Here is a 14,452-nt window from a genome sequence, read left to right as displayed (position 1 = left end):
TACTGCCACTGATTTGTTTGGAACTGATAGTTTAGTGCAGGTGCCAGCACAGGCTGGTCCAAATTTTGCAGGAGCGGGAGCTTCAAATGCCCCAATTCCAGAAGACTTCTTCCACAATACCATCCCATCACTTCAGGTTGCAGCAACTTTGCCGCCTCCAGGGACATACTTGTCGAGGATGGGAAATCAAAGTTCTCAAGGAATGAGTGGACATAAGCTAGCTGATCAGAATATGATGAACAATACCAGCCTTCCAGATGGCGGTGTCCCACCTCAATATTCCCAGCAGCCTGGTGTTCCCATCGAGGCAATAGGCCTACCTGATGGTGGGGTTCCCCCACAATCTCAGGCTCATGCCTCTCAGATGCCTCAGGCTCATGCCTCTCAAATGCCCCAAAACCAAGCTCCTCAGATGCCCAGCTCTTCGCAGCCTATTGATCTTAGTTCTCTCGAAGGTCCAGGTTCTAGGACCAGTGCAACTTTGCCACCAGCTCAATCTCCACCTAGTGCTGTGCGTCCTGGCCAGGTAAGTTTGTTTTGCACAGTTCTGACTCTTGTTTGAATCAGGCTGCTTCTAGTTTTCCTTGTTTTTTTTCCTTATTCTTTATATTATGTTAGGTACCCCGAGGTGCTCCAGCTCCAGTTTGCTTCAAGACAGGGCTCGCTCATCTAGAGCAGAACCAGCTTCCTGATGCCTTGTCTTGTTTGGATGAAGGTTTCTTAGCTCTTGCTAAGGATCAGTCCCGGGGAGCTGATATTAAAGCTCAAGCCACTATTTGTGCCCAATACAAAATTGCTGTGGCAATACTTCAGGTAACTTGATCATCCATTTGGATACTTATTATGTACAACACATAAAATTGTCCTATTAAGTCAAATGAACAATAAGAAAGTGCTTTCTTCTTTTTCAGTCATGTTTGGAAGTTTAGCATTGATGACTATGCTTGCAATGTAATCTGGAGTTTCAAACTTATTTAGCATTGCAGATGATAAGACAAAAGGTTCATTAAATCATGACTGTTGATTCAACCAGAGAGGTTAATTAATATAATTTCCCATCGAAAATGGTACCATTTTGCCTGCCTGGGTATTTAAATTGGTGTTCAAACAAGGTAATTCTAGAAGTGCTTGACCCAAATTTAATGGGAATAACACAATGCTAAAAAGAAGCATTTTTATCATGCAACCAAAAACCACTATCAACAACAATGGAGGTAGAGAGATTCAACTGCAATGGGCATAGCGATTTATGCTGTTTCAGCCACCGGCTACTACCTAAGAGTCCTCCTTTAAGGAATTCAAAGCTCCACTAGTCGACCTCTATTGTTTGAACTTTGAACTCTGCAAAATCTCAATTCCCATGGTTCGAATGAAGTTGAGTAGCGATACACTCCTTGGGAAAAAGAACTGTATCAAATGTTGGAAATAAATGTTTTTGTGTGAAAAAAAATTCTGCATGGTTTCTGTTGTTCCTTATTATTATTATTATTATTTGTGTTTCCCGAAATATATTCAAATTAGAACATCCTTCTGGGGCTCTAGGAAATTAGTTTATGCTAATTTTTGTGCCATGAATATGGGGGCAACCTTCTTGTTCAATTTTTTTGCAGTATTGCACTGATCAGTGTCTGTCGTCATAGGGAAAATATTATAGGAAATAGCAATATTTATATTGGATATGTGATGAATGATGTACTTCTGAGATTCTGGTATTTATAGTATGAGAGGTGAAACTGTGAAAACTGATTGGATCTGTTGTATAGTTCATGCCTGGTCAGTAGGGCATTGAATTTAACTAGTGTCAGAAAAGAGAGAGTGAAAAGTAGTGGATATAAGCACCTGGAAATTTTGAGAATGCTTGGCATTACAAATTTTCCTGTGGTCATTAAAGCCCAAGAATGAATTATTCTCTATTTAGAATGGACTTGGTAATTAATTTTTCTATTAGCTTTGTCTCTGCGATGCGGCAATAACCTTATTCTTTGACTACTGAAATTCGCAACGTTCTCTTTGTTTTCTATTTAATTGGTTTCCAAGTCGTTTCCTGAGTTCTGTATAACTTATATATGAATATTCACAACCAATTTTGCAATATATAAGATGACTAGTTGTAACAATATCCTTTGACTACTGAAGTTCTTAGAACTCTGGTAGTTATTTTGCAAGTTGTTTCGTGAGCCATTTATAACTTATATTTGAATATTCACAACTGATTTTGGGATGTATAATTTGACCAGTTGTGTTGCTAATTTTGCATATCTTTTACTGTCGTCCTTTCTCCTTTTTTTTAATTACGTGGATGCAATAGACTACGCCTAGCAGTTATGCATCATTTCAAAAAACATAGGTACACACACATGAAGTTCTACAGTCATACCCGTGTTCAGTTCCTATAGATCATTGCTTCAAGGTTTTAACTATGTGAACCTATCGAGACCAATGGAGCTATTATTGGCTTTGTATCTCTTCTTTTTATTATTTCAGACTTCATATTTTGTTACTTACCTCCTTTACAATAATCTCACAGGAAATTTCACGGCTTCAAAAAGTCCAAGGCGCTGGCACACTTAGCGCCAAGGAGGAAATGGCAAGACTCTCTCGCCATCTCGGTTCCTTGCCTCTTCTCGCAAAGCATCGTATAAACTGCATAAGGACCGCCATTAAGCGTAACATGGAGGTACAAAATTACGCGTATGCCAAGCAAATGCTCGATCTCCTCCTTTCCAAAGCTCCTCCGACTAAGCAAGATGAGCTGAGGAGTCTCATAGATATGTGTGTTCAAAGAGGTCTTTCAAACAAGTCAATTGACCCATTAGAGGATCCATCTCAATTTTGCGCTGCTACACTTAGTCGTCTCTCAACTATTGGGCATGATATTTGTGACCTTTGTGGAGCTAAGTTTTCTGCTCTTTCAACACCAGGATGTATTATTTGTGGCATGGGAAGCATTAAGAGGTCAGATTCTCAAGCTGGGCCAATTCCGTCTCCATTTGGATGAGAGAGAGAGAGAGAGATTTTGTATAGATTTGTTCAAACTGATGTTTGTGAGTGTTGTATTATTTGTCGCAAAATATTGTCAGACGTAGTTTATATTGCAATACTTGTACCGGTGGTCGATGGTGTTTGTAGCACAGATCGAGTGAATATTTTTGCTAGATATTTTATTGATTTGTTCATACTTCCCTGGTGCAGAAATATTGCTATGTTCATTACAATGGAGGTTGTATATAACGTAGCTGTGTAATTTTCGTGAGGGACCTGGAATCATTTGTTTTAAGTTGGGAAGAGAGAATGTCTTGAGGGTTGAGGTGTGAATTGTGATTTTCTGCTCTTGTTGTTTATAGATATGATATTGGATTTATTATTTTGGTATTTGTTTCCCATCTCTTGCATTATGATCTATACTGCGGCGGTGATATCTGTTATTTGAGCTTGTGATCCGCTTGAAGGATTCAGAGTGCAGTGCAGTGGCACTCAGTAATTTTATTTATGAGTGCTGCTACGGGGACCCAAAATATGGGACCAAGGGAGGGGACAGGTGAGGTGTCCCCTCCCTATTGCATAATGAGTTGGCCATGCCAACTCATGGCCAATTCATTATGCAATAGGGAGGGGACACCTCACCTGTCCCCTCCCTTGGTCCCATATTTTGGGTCCTTAAATCATTTTCCTTTATTTATATACTAATTGAGATTGACATGCAATGTATGTTTTTGAATATCATGATTATTTAAATTAATAAAAGTAGAGTAAAAATAAAAAAATAAAGTTTTTTGTGGGATTGATCATCAATTCAATAATTTCTCTCTTAAATGAAATATTATCATTATTTCTTTTAACTCAGACTGTGGTCATGTGATCTATTTGTGAGTTATAAACGCATTGATCAAGTACAACATCTTTCTTTATTAGTATCTTGAAGTCTTCAAAAGATGGGTGATCATTCAATTCTCAAAGGAATTTGTATATGAATTTATTTGCAATATGTTCATTAAACTTTTTAGTTGTGGTTTGACTCATATTCACATTAACGTTTAGCCATAATTTCACTCATGTTTATATTATCTAATATTCTCATTCAATTTTACAACTCATTCTTGTGTTGTAGAAGTAAAACTAAAAGTATGAAGAATTATTTCGTGATTTTTTTTTCTTTGGTGCAAAATCCCTATCAAATCTTGCCCCAAACGATGTGAATAAAAAAAATACTATTATAACTCACTTGCCTAAGGCAATTATATTATATATAGGACGTATAACTCATCTGAAATATCCACATCTGCTAAGTGGATTTTGCTATTGTGAGAGAAAAATGTTAGAGGCTCATATTCAAACTTTTTGGCTCTATAAAATACATAAGAATTTGGAGTGCATAGCTTATATATCGTAAAGAACATACTGGTTCATGAAGAATCTTCCATAATAACGATATTATTACAACGATATTACTATTCAATATTAAATTAATTTTATTATATAAGATTATTTGACCCTTTTTAATAAATTATAAAGTATATATATGAAAATCTCGATGCTTATAGCTAGTAGTTGGGTTCCACAATATATGTTAACTTTACATTGTAGTTTGCTATTGGTAGTACTGTTGGTAATACAATTAACTTTCCTCTTTATCTTATTATTTATTGCTAATCACTCAATTGGCTATATTTAGTTTTTATAATATCAGAGGTTAGAATATTCTCTTCTGTTTAAAAGGTGTTGACATGATTTTCTTAAAAATTATATACACATAATAGCGACAATAGTATATATTTCAGTTAAACTCAAATATTGGTTTGAAGCTATTTAGAGTGAGATCATTCCTATGCTAGAATGGTGATATAGTGATTACACAATCCAAAAGTCAAAGAAGAAATTTCTACAAAGAAAAAATAATTTAATATGTCAAATTAACAACTAATTTATAAAATATACATGAGTAGTGCAGATACTATAGAAAGTAAGGTACATATTTTCATAAAAATTCTATAGTGAGTGACCAATTACAATCATCCTAATTTAAGCATAAATAATTATTATTTTACTTACTAATTTGATAAGCGTAACTATGGAATAAATCTCAAACAAAAAATAGGAACTGAAATCAAGGAATTACAAAAAAAATTATTAAAAATTTTTAAACTTTGGAGGGGTAATTTGTAATATACTAAACTTTAAGGGTGTTTTTTTATAAATTTCAAATTTAATATATTTTTAATTAGTTATGTTCTTTTCATAAGAGTTATGAGTGATATTGACCATAAAAAGTTTTTTGTAAACCTATACTTTAAAGGGAGTATGATATTTTTTACAAATTTTTACTTTTTCTAGGGGTTATTAGTAATTTTGTATATTCACTTTAGTATTTTTAGATTAGAAATTCTCATGGTGTTTTTTTGAAAACTATGAATTATAGGGGACTTTTGTAATTTTTTTAAACTTATAGGAATTTTCTATAGATTGTAAATTGTTTATAGACTATTTATAATTCATATGCTTTCAATTTACTAATAAGTTTGAAATTCTTAGGGTTTTTTTTGTAAAATTTAAACTTTGAGTTTTTGTTTGTAATTTTTTAGATTTTAAGGGTGTTTTTATAAATTATAAATTATGAGAGGATATTTTCAATGTACTGTTAGTTTGGAAATTATAAATTATGAGGGGATATTTTCAATGTACTGTTAGTTTGGAAATTATCAGGATTGTTATAAATTTTACAATTTTGAAGGTTTTATTTTATAATTTGTAAAAAGTTTAGAGTGTTTATTATAAATTGCATAAATTTTCAAAGGTTGTTTGTGTTGTTTGTAGGTTTTTAGTGTGTTTATAAGTTTGAAATTATCAATGTGTCTTTTTACAAATTTTAAATTTTAAGGGGTGTTTTTGTAATTTTCAAAACTTACAAGATATTTTCTCCACAGTCAAAAAACTTTCAGTTTCTAGCTAGCATATGTTTTTTAGAGTTCTCACTAAATTGAAATAAGTAAATTTTATAATTTTCAATATGTTTTAATAAAATTTTAAATTTGTAGGGATGTTTTTGCCATTTAAAAAACTTAGAGGATGTTTTTTACAAAGTCTAAAGGATTAAAATCATATTAAACGTCTCTCCTTTATCCAATAACATGTTAAGTCTCATTATGAATAGAATAAATTATTTAATTAACCATTTAAAAAAGATAGAATAATTAGAATAGATTACAATAATAATGTAATATTTAAAAAAACTAAAGTTTATATTGATCATGAAAAGATTTTTCAGCTGAAGAAATGGATGTTATTAGAATTCAATAGCTTCCCATGGAGTGAAAAATGAAAGCTCATGGACATCTGTAGTCATTTAAGACATAAAATGAAGACTACTAGGTTTGGCCGGCGGAAACCCCGTTAGGATTTGATTGGATTAATTAGTTTAGTTCAAGAATTTTCATATATTAATTCCTTAAATCTTTAGTAATTGCATGTTAGCCCTTCAAATCCTAGAGTATTTTAGCTAAAATATCTAAACTATCATTCTCTAATGTTTCAAATCTTCGTGAAGCTCAAACTTTAGGTTTGGAATTTTTCCTAAGGGCTTGTTTGGTTATTTCCGAAAAAACCAAGAAATAGAAATGAAAATCAAGAAAACTCAAAAAGTACAATTTTATTCATTTTCATCCCTAAAACCCACCCACAATATCTAATAAATATTATTTTTATCCAACAACTCATCCACCACATCTAATAAAATATTATTTTCATCCAATAACTTATGGTGACACTAGGGGCACACCCCCAACCACACCTCAGAGGGGGTGTGGTTAGAGGTGTGGTTGGGGGTGTGCCCCTATCATTTTCCAATAACTTATTCACCATATCCACCACATCTAATAAAATATTATTTTTATCTACAACATTACTCAACTCATCTCATCTCATCATTTCAAATCACTCACATCATCCAATAAGATGGTGACAACTCATCTCATCTCATTAACATTTCATTTTCACCAATTTCCTCCCAAAAAGCTAGGAAAACAATTTTCTTAAGTGTGAGTCACATCATCCAATAATATAATGACAACTCATCTCATCTCATCTATTTTCTTATTTTTAAGAATGAACCAAACAAAAGAAAACAACATATTACAAGAAATATGTTTCTTATAATTCATTTCCTTATTATTTTCGCCAACCTAACAACATCAAAACAAGTTTTCTTAAAAAATCATTCACATCATCCTATAATAAGGTGACAACTCATCTCATCTCATCTTTATTTTTTTAATTTCTTTTTTTTAGCAGATCAAACACTCCCAAAACAATTCTTCTTAGAAATAGTTTTCCATTTCTCTGATTTCCGACTTTTTTTAGGCAAACAAACAGACCCTAAGGGCCTGTTTGTTTCAGGCTTTTATAGAATAGGATTAGGAATTGGGTTCTGACAGTGGCATTTTCGTAAATTATGGATTCTTTGTGAATCCTATTCTGGAGTTTGGTTCAGCAAAATTTTTTGGGATTGCATCTTCTACACAGTAGCTACAGTTGTCCTTTTTTGTAGAAACCCAAATCCGAGCATTTGCTTCCGATTTGGGCGAGATTTCTGACACTTGAGCTTCCTCGTCGATTCCGATTCCTGGCTTCACGCTTTCGATCCCTAGATCTGGAATCGCTCTGCCGCTCCCGCCTCAATCGCCCTCTTCCTCGCGCCTCTGCTCCCGCGCTTCTTCGTCTACGATGATACTTGGGGTCGGGCCTCTTTCTCGAAACCCTAGCTCTTGATTTCCACGAGATTGTTGCTGGTTTTCTTGCCTTCGATTCTTGGTGATCCCTTCTGGTTGGGATCTTCTTCAACTTGGGTTGGGATCTTCTTGATTTCCACGAGCTTGACCGTCGGCATTTTCCCCTCTGCAGTAAGGTATAAAAATTTCCCCCTTTTACTTTGTCCATTTTTTCCAGTGATTTGAAAAATAAAATTTAATTTTGAAGCATATGAGAAATAGAGGCACACACACAGCAATTTTAATGATTTGTTCGATTAATTTCATAATATTACAGCAAAATAATTCATGCGGGTCTCTGTGTAGTGGATTTTTTGTAAATTTGCAAGAATTAGGTTGTTAGGTACATTAATTTCATGCGGATATCCGATTTGGGCGAGATTAATTTCATAATATGTTTCAAATCAGTATTTTAAGAACTTAAATTGCTGTTTTTTAATTAGTTAACATTGCATTGTACTGAAATTGCTGTTTTTTTTCTTTTATTTCCTTTTTTTGTGTGTGTGTAAATTATTAGTAATCTAACCATATAGTTTGTTTGTTTTGGGTCTATCTTGTTTGTTTAGAATTGTGTGAGATGGAATGCAACATTAGTTAAAATAATTTATTATTGCAATTAGATTTCTTGCTTTAAAAGAAATAAATATTTGTATCAATTATCTACTTAATTTTTACAAGAAATAAGTAGCCATCTTAAGCTGTAACTGTATGATAATATTAAAACGGTTGTAGATGGATATGGAAGATGAGGAAGAATTGAAGAGGATGTGTGCTAATACAGCTGTCTGCGCCGTGGTCACTTTGGTAACATGTATTTTGAGAATGCGTGCTAAGCGCAAGAGAATACCAAAATGTTCGCCGCAAGAAAGGGTCAGGAAAATAAGTTGTAGAGAGGCTCATTTCAGACGTGTATTGGAGGGTTATCAAGATAGCTGCCAATCTTATATTAGAATGAGACCGAGGGCATTTTTTAAACTTGTTGAAGTAATGAAAGCAAACGGTTTATTAAAAGATACGAGACACGTTCAATTTGAGGAATTAATTTTAATTTTGAAGCATATGAGAAATAGAGGCTGATAGCAATTTCAATGATTTAAGCGATTAATTTCATAATATTACAGCAAAACAATTCATGCGGGTATCTGTGTAGTGGATTTTTTGTAAATGTGCAAGAATTAGGTTGTTAGGTAGATTAATTTCATGCGGGTATCTGTGTAGAGATTAATTTCATAATATGTTTCAAATCAGTATTTTAAGAACTTAAATTGCTGTTTTTTTTAACTTTATTTAATTTTTTTGTGTGCGTGTAAATTATTAGTAATCTAACCATATAGTTTGTTTGTTTTGGGTCTATCTTGCTTGTTTAGAATTGTGTGAGATGGAATGCAACATTAGTTAAAATAATTTATTATTGCAATTAGATTTCTTGCTTTAAAAGAAATAAATATTTGTATCAATTATCTACTTAATTTTGACAAGCAATAAGTAGTCATCTTAAGCTGTAACTGTATGATAATTTTAAAACGGGCTCCGAGTTTACGATGGTATTCATTCTCACTTGTGCATATTATGAATAATATATTAAATACTTGGCAATATTTGAGATTTTAAAATACTGTTTAATTAATGTAGGTAAATATTACCTATGTGACGCTGGATACACCACAATGCCAGGTTTCATATCCCCGTATCGCGGTGTCCGATATCATTTAAAAGAGCACACCGGTAGGACACCAAAGAATAGGAAGGAGTTGTTCAATTTAAGGCATTCATCTTTAAGATCAAAAATTGAGTGCACATTTGGGATACTGAAGAATCGGTTTAAAATTCTTGCGGGGAAGCCGAATTATCCATTTCCCACTCAAGTGGACATTGTACTAGCGTGTACTGTGTTGCACAACTTTATTGCCTTGGAGGATCCGGATGATGATATTTTAAATGAAAATGTTGAAATTGATGAAGATACTGGGGAAGAGACAAATGAGGACGAATCAAATGTGATGGACTATACTCAAAGTAGGACACAAAGAGAGGATCGAGATGTTAGAAATGAATGGAAGGAGTTACGAGATCAAATTGCTTGGGCGATGTGGGTGGATTATTGTGCAAAGTACAATGGTGGTAACACAATGGAGAGCGGTTTAACTTAGTGTAGCATCTGTTCTATGGCTATGTAATAACTTGGTGAATTTTAACATACTGTTCGCATCGATATCTTTTATTGTTTCTAAGCCATTTGTAACAAACCATTACTACTTTTATCACTTGCTATTTTGTTATGTTGTTTGAACTAGAAATTACATCGTTTACTATATTCCCTGCTAAATGCATACATATCCCATATTCTATAAATTTCTTTATTGTTAATATGGCTATGCTTACAAAATATATTAGGTATGGCTAACAATCCGGCAGATAAGCAAAGCGTGCCTTCTCATTCGAATGCAATGCCAAGTCCTACATCAGGGATTAACATGAACTACATGCCTGTTCGACCACAGCCATTCACCTCACCTCCGCATACTTTCTCACCATTCCCACCATGGGATGGTAATTATGGTGGGATGACACAGCCGCCAATGTCATACATGAGCATGTTAGGCAGTCCACAAGGTTTGATGTTTCCCACAGCCAGTTCTCAAAGTAGTGGACCTAATCAATTTTCACCAAACACCGGTGATTCAGTTGGAAAGGATATTCATGACGTTGATGGTGCGGAGCACACTTCGCCATTGAAAAGAGGGAAAAGATTAGCACACAAAAAAAAAGTTCCGTGTACCAGGTTGAACTCAAGAGGCGTGGCTAATAAGTTTTGGCTTCCAGAGCACGATGATGTGCTTATTCCTTATCTTGCAGATTTAGCATTGGATGGCATGAAGCCAGACAAGAACTTCAAGGCTGAAGCTTATAAAATGGCTGCCATGAAAATCAACATGCAATTCAGGACTGATTTCACTCACCTGCATGTCATTAACCACTTGAAATGTTTGCGGAACAAATTCAATGACATGAAAGCTTGCCTTGATATAAGTGGTGCTGGGTGGGATGAAACAAGTAAAATGATTACATTGGATGAGGAAACCTTGAAATCTTGGGCCCAGGTATAACAATTCAGCATCTATCTTGTCACATTCAATTTAATACATTTGATTCTCTGGATTTATAAGTATTTATTATTGCAGGACAAATCCAATTCTAAGTACAAAGCATACATAAACAAACCCCTTCCTCACTTCAAAAATTTACAAGTTATCATGGGTGATGATCAAGCCAAGGGTGATTTTGTTAGACCCGTGTACGCTAACATTGGGTCTAGTAGGTCCATACCTATTCCCGATGATGATTGCGAGATTCTAGAGGAGAGTGAAGCTGAACCACAGTCTGATGCTTGCAACGCACCACGTTCTGGTGCTGTTAACCAACCACAACCCACTAGATATAAGACTAAGAGTAAAGACAACACGACTTCATCATCTAGCAAAAAAACCAGAAAATTTAATCGTGAAGAGGAAATGATGTGTGCCTTTGTTGAGTCCATGTCTCAGTCAATGAGGAATCAACACGTTATACACTGGACTGAGCAGTTGGCCACAGCGTTGAAGGAACATAGGTCTGAATATTCCGAGGAGTTCCTCGATAGGGTTTTAGACCATTTATATGACAATGAACGTGAAGGTAGGAGGTTTTTCATTAAATCTAAGGAAGGTCAACAGAGGTACATCACAAAATTAGTTAACGACCAAGGTTGGCCGGATAGCTAGTTACTTGGGTTTCGATTATATTACGTTCTGGATATTGTTGTGTTTATTGCAAACTATTAATGTTGCAATTTGTATTTTCATTCTGAAGAACATCTATGTCGGTGTGGGATTGATGAATTGGTATATTTGCAATCTTTGTTGCAGGTAAGGTCGTGGAATGATCATTGATTTCTTTGAATTTTCCGATTATATTTTGATATCAGGTAAGCTTTCTGCAGCTCATGCTGATGCTGCAGTTTGGGTGAGCTCATGTTTTGAGCTTTCTGCAACTCATGCTGCTGCTGGTTGCTGGTTTGTGCCTGTTTTGAGTTTTCTGCAGCAGCATGAGTTGCTGGTTGCTTTGTGCAGCATTTGCTGCTGCTGCTGGTTGCTTTGTGCAGCATTTGCTGCTGCTGGTTGCTAGTTTGTGCCTGTTTTGAGCTTTCTGCAGCAGTTGCTGCTGCTGGTTGCTTTGTGCAGCATTTGCTGCTGCTGCTGGTTTTCCTTGCCTTTGCTGCTACTGTTGGGTTTGTTGCTTTTTTCTTCTGAGCTTGTGTAGCTCTTGACCCCTGGGTTTGTTTCTGTTTTGTCCAGAGCTTGTGTACCTCTTGGCCCCCGGGGTTTGTTTATGTTTTGTTCAGAGCTTGTGTAGCTCTTGACCCTTGGTTTGTTTCTGTTTTGTTCAGAGCTTGTTTAGCTCCTTGCTGGGTGGGGTTGTGCCTGTTTTGTGCTGAGCTTGTTTGTCTCCTGTGACTTGGGTTTGTTGCTGTTTTTGACATAGGTTGTTTACCTCCTTGCTGTTGGGTTTGTTGCTTTTTTTCTCCTTTCCTTGTGTAGCTCTTGACCCCTGGGTTTGTTTATGTTTTGTTCAGAGCTTGTGTAGCTCTTGACCCTTGGTTTGAATAAGTTTTGTTCAGAGCTTGTGTAGCTCCTTGCTGGGTGGGTTTGTGCCTGTTTTGTGCTGAGCTTGTTTGTCTCCTGTGACTTGGGTTTGTTGCTGTTTTTGACAGAGGTTGTTTACCTCCTTTGCTGTTGGGTTTGTTACTTTTTTCTTTTGAGCTTGTGTAGCTCTTGACCCCTGGGTTTGTTGCTGTTTTCGTTGTAGGTTGTCTACCTCCTTATGTTGCTGGGTTTGTTGTTTTTTGGTTCTGAGCTTGTGTAGCTCTTGACCCCTGGGTTTGTTTCTGTTTTGTTCAGAGCTTGTGTAGATCCTGTAATGGGGGTTGCTGCTTTGTGGGAGCTGTTTTGGTTTTCCTTGCCTGTGGATTAATTTGCGGTTTGGTTTTCAGCTTGTGTAGCTCCTTGCACTTGATATTTGGCAATGATGATGATCAGCGTTTACTGAGAATGCAATCTAACTTACATTGTTTATTATATCCAGATGAGGCAAAAGGGGATGACATTGCAGCCTACATTGAATTGACAATGTCTAGGCGAGGCAATTCATCCTTATAATGCAATCTGTAATAAACATGTAAGTTATAGGTGGGGCAATCAATGATGACAAGTTGATCTATTACTGAGCCATACAATATCAATTAGAATTTGTACCCAAGTCAAACAACAGTTTTCATTACATCCTCAATAGTTTTTGTAATTACAAGTACATGACATGAAGTTTGTAATAATTAAAATAACACACAAAATTGCTAAGAAAATTGCCGAAATTTTCCAAGCTAGTAGTTGATTTTCGACAAGTCTCAATTCTTTCTTCAGCTTCTTTGATTGCAAGATATATTTATCTCCGTACCTATTTTCTTTGACATATTGGCTTCCTTGGGTGCTTGATGACTCTCCTCTTTCTTCAGCCCATTCGAAAAAATTGCATTCTTTATTTGGGAATTTTGCACACCCCCAATAACACCTACCCTTATTTTTTCCATTCTTGCACACTTTCATCGGTGTTTGGAGATTGCAGTCGCAATAAACTTCATAATTAGCATGGCACCCTTCTGATATCATCCTGCAGCAAATTGAAGAGCTTGGGAATTTTTCTTGGGTTGAAAAATGAGAAAGATGGGATTATATGTGAGGCCTCAAGGTGTATTTATAGACACCATACCCCTTGTACTAGCCGTTGCTACAGTGATTACTATAAACAACCGTTGCTACAGTGCTTGATGCTTGCAATTTCTGATTCCTGGGCTTATTACCGTTGCTACAGTGTTTATTTTGCTGGAAATAAGCAATTGGGGGCTTAAATAGCCGTTGCTACAGTGGTTGATGCTTGAAAATCTGTTTTTTGGGGGTTATTTCCGTTGCTACAGTGACGATCCCAAAAAAATTTGACTCATTGAACCAAACTTGGTATTAGGAATTGGAACAATTCTATAAAAGTGGGATTACTAATCCTTTGGGTGAAACAAACATTAAAAACCAAAAAAATGGGATTCCATAAATCTCAAACTTGTCTATAAAATTTTTATGGATTAGATTGGAATCCATAAATTAAATAGGATTCCTAATCCTATTCCTAGTCCTTGGTGAACCAAACAGGCCCTAAACGTAACTCAAGTGAGCACTAGGTTAAACCCATTCAGGAGCAGCAAGGTCACTTCCGCCTCCAACCATTCGATCTGACTTTTGTCCGGCGGGGGAAAATTTTCCTCTCGGCTGCGGCCTCCTGTCTCTCCACCGTCTTCCATCCCCTCGACAAGCAACAGGAGCGAAGAAAGAAGCAGCGGAATAGAGATTATACGGTCGCAGGGAATCATCATCAGCTATCAAATCCTCAAATGCCTTAAAAAAATGCTCCCGACCGTACAAAAGCCATGCTCCCCCATCTCCTAAAACCCTCATCCTCTTCATCCCCCCACAAACTCCTCAGATCCCTCCTCCTCCCTTCGTCGACCTCCTTCTCCTCAGCCTCTCAATCCCCGTCGTCGTCGTCCTCGTCCTCCTCGCAAACCCCCCTCCCTTTCCTCTCATTAGCCCCCGACCTCAAAGACCGGG

The 14,452-nt window shown here is 35.9% G+C and overlaps 3 protein-coding genes across 3 annotated transcripts in view; all 3 read left to right on the top strand.

The window, feature by feature from the left end:
• LOC109837428 overlaps positions 1–3,182 on the top strand; it is a 36,184-nt gene extending 33,002 nt beyond the window's left edge. Inside the window, 3 exon segments of the mRNA XM_020405664.1 lie at positions 1–526; positions 619–813; positions 2,528–3,182. The exon segment at positions 1–526 is cut by the window's left edge and continues 8 nt beyond it. Of these exon segments, the coding sequence (XP_020261253.1) occupies positions 1–526; positions 619–813; positions 2,528–2,998 (1,192 nt within the window). The 3' untranslated portion in view covers positions 2,999–3,182.
• On the top strand, positions 9,295–9,910 carry LOC109838674. The gene is made up of 2 exons (XM_020407098.1): positions 9,295–9,304; positions 9,393–9,910. Exon 2 carries the CDS (start codon positions 9,428–9,430, stop codon positions 9,908–9,910), a length of 483 nt encoding a protein of 160 aa, XP_020262687.1. The 5' UTR covers positions 9,295–9,304; positions 9,393–9,427.
• Positions 10,157–14,452, top strand: part of LOC109838673 (pentatricopeptide repeat-containing protein At3g07290, mitochondrial) — a 22,718-nt gene continuing 18,422 nt past the window's right edge. Inside the window, exons 1-3 of the mRNA XM_020407097.1 lie at positions 10,157–10,861; positions 10,943–11,504; positions 11,725–11,855. Of these exons, the coding sequence (XP_020262686.1) occupies positions 10,157–10,861; positions 10,943–11,504; positions 11,725–11,855 (1,398 nt within the window). The remainder of the gene's footprint in view (positions 10,862–10,942; positions 11,505–11,724; positions 11,856–14,452) is intronic.

This window comes from Asparagus officinalis, chromosome 4, assembly GCF_001876935.1.
Source record: "Asparagus officinalis chromosome 4, Aspof.V1, whole genome shotgun sequence".
Lineage (NCBI taxonomy): Eukaryota > Viridiplantae > Streptophyta > Magnoliopsida > Asparagales > Asparagaceae > Asparagus > Asparagus officinalis.
Note: the sequence above shows the minus strand (reverse complement) of the source record. Positions and strands in the feature narration are given on the sequence as shown.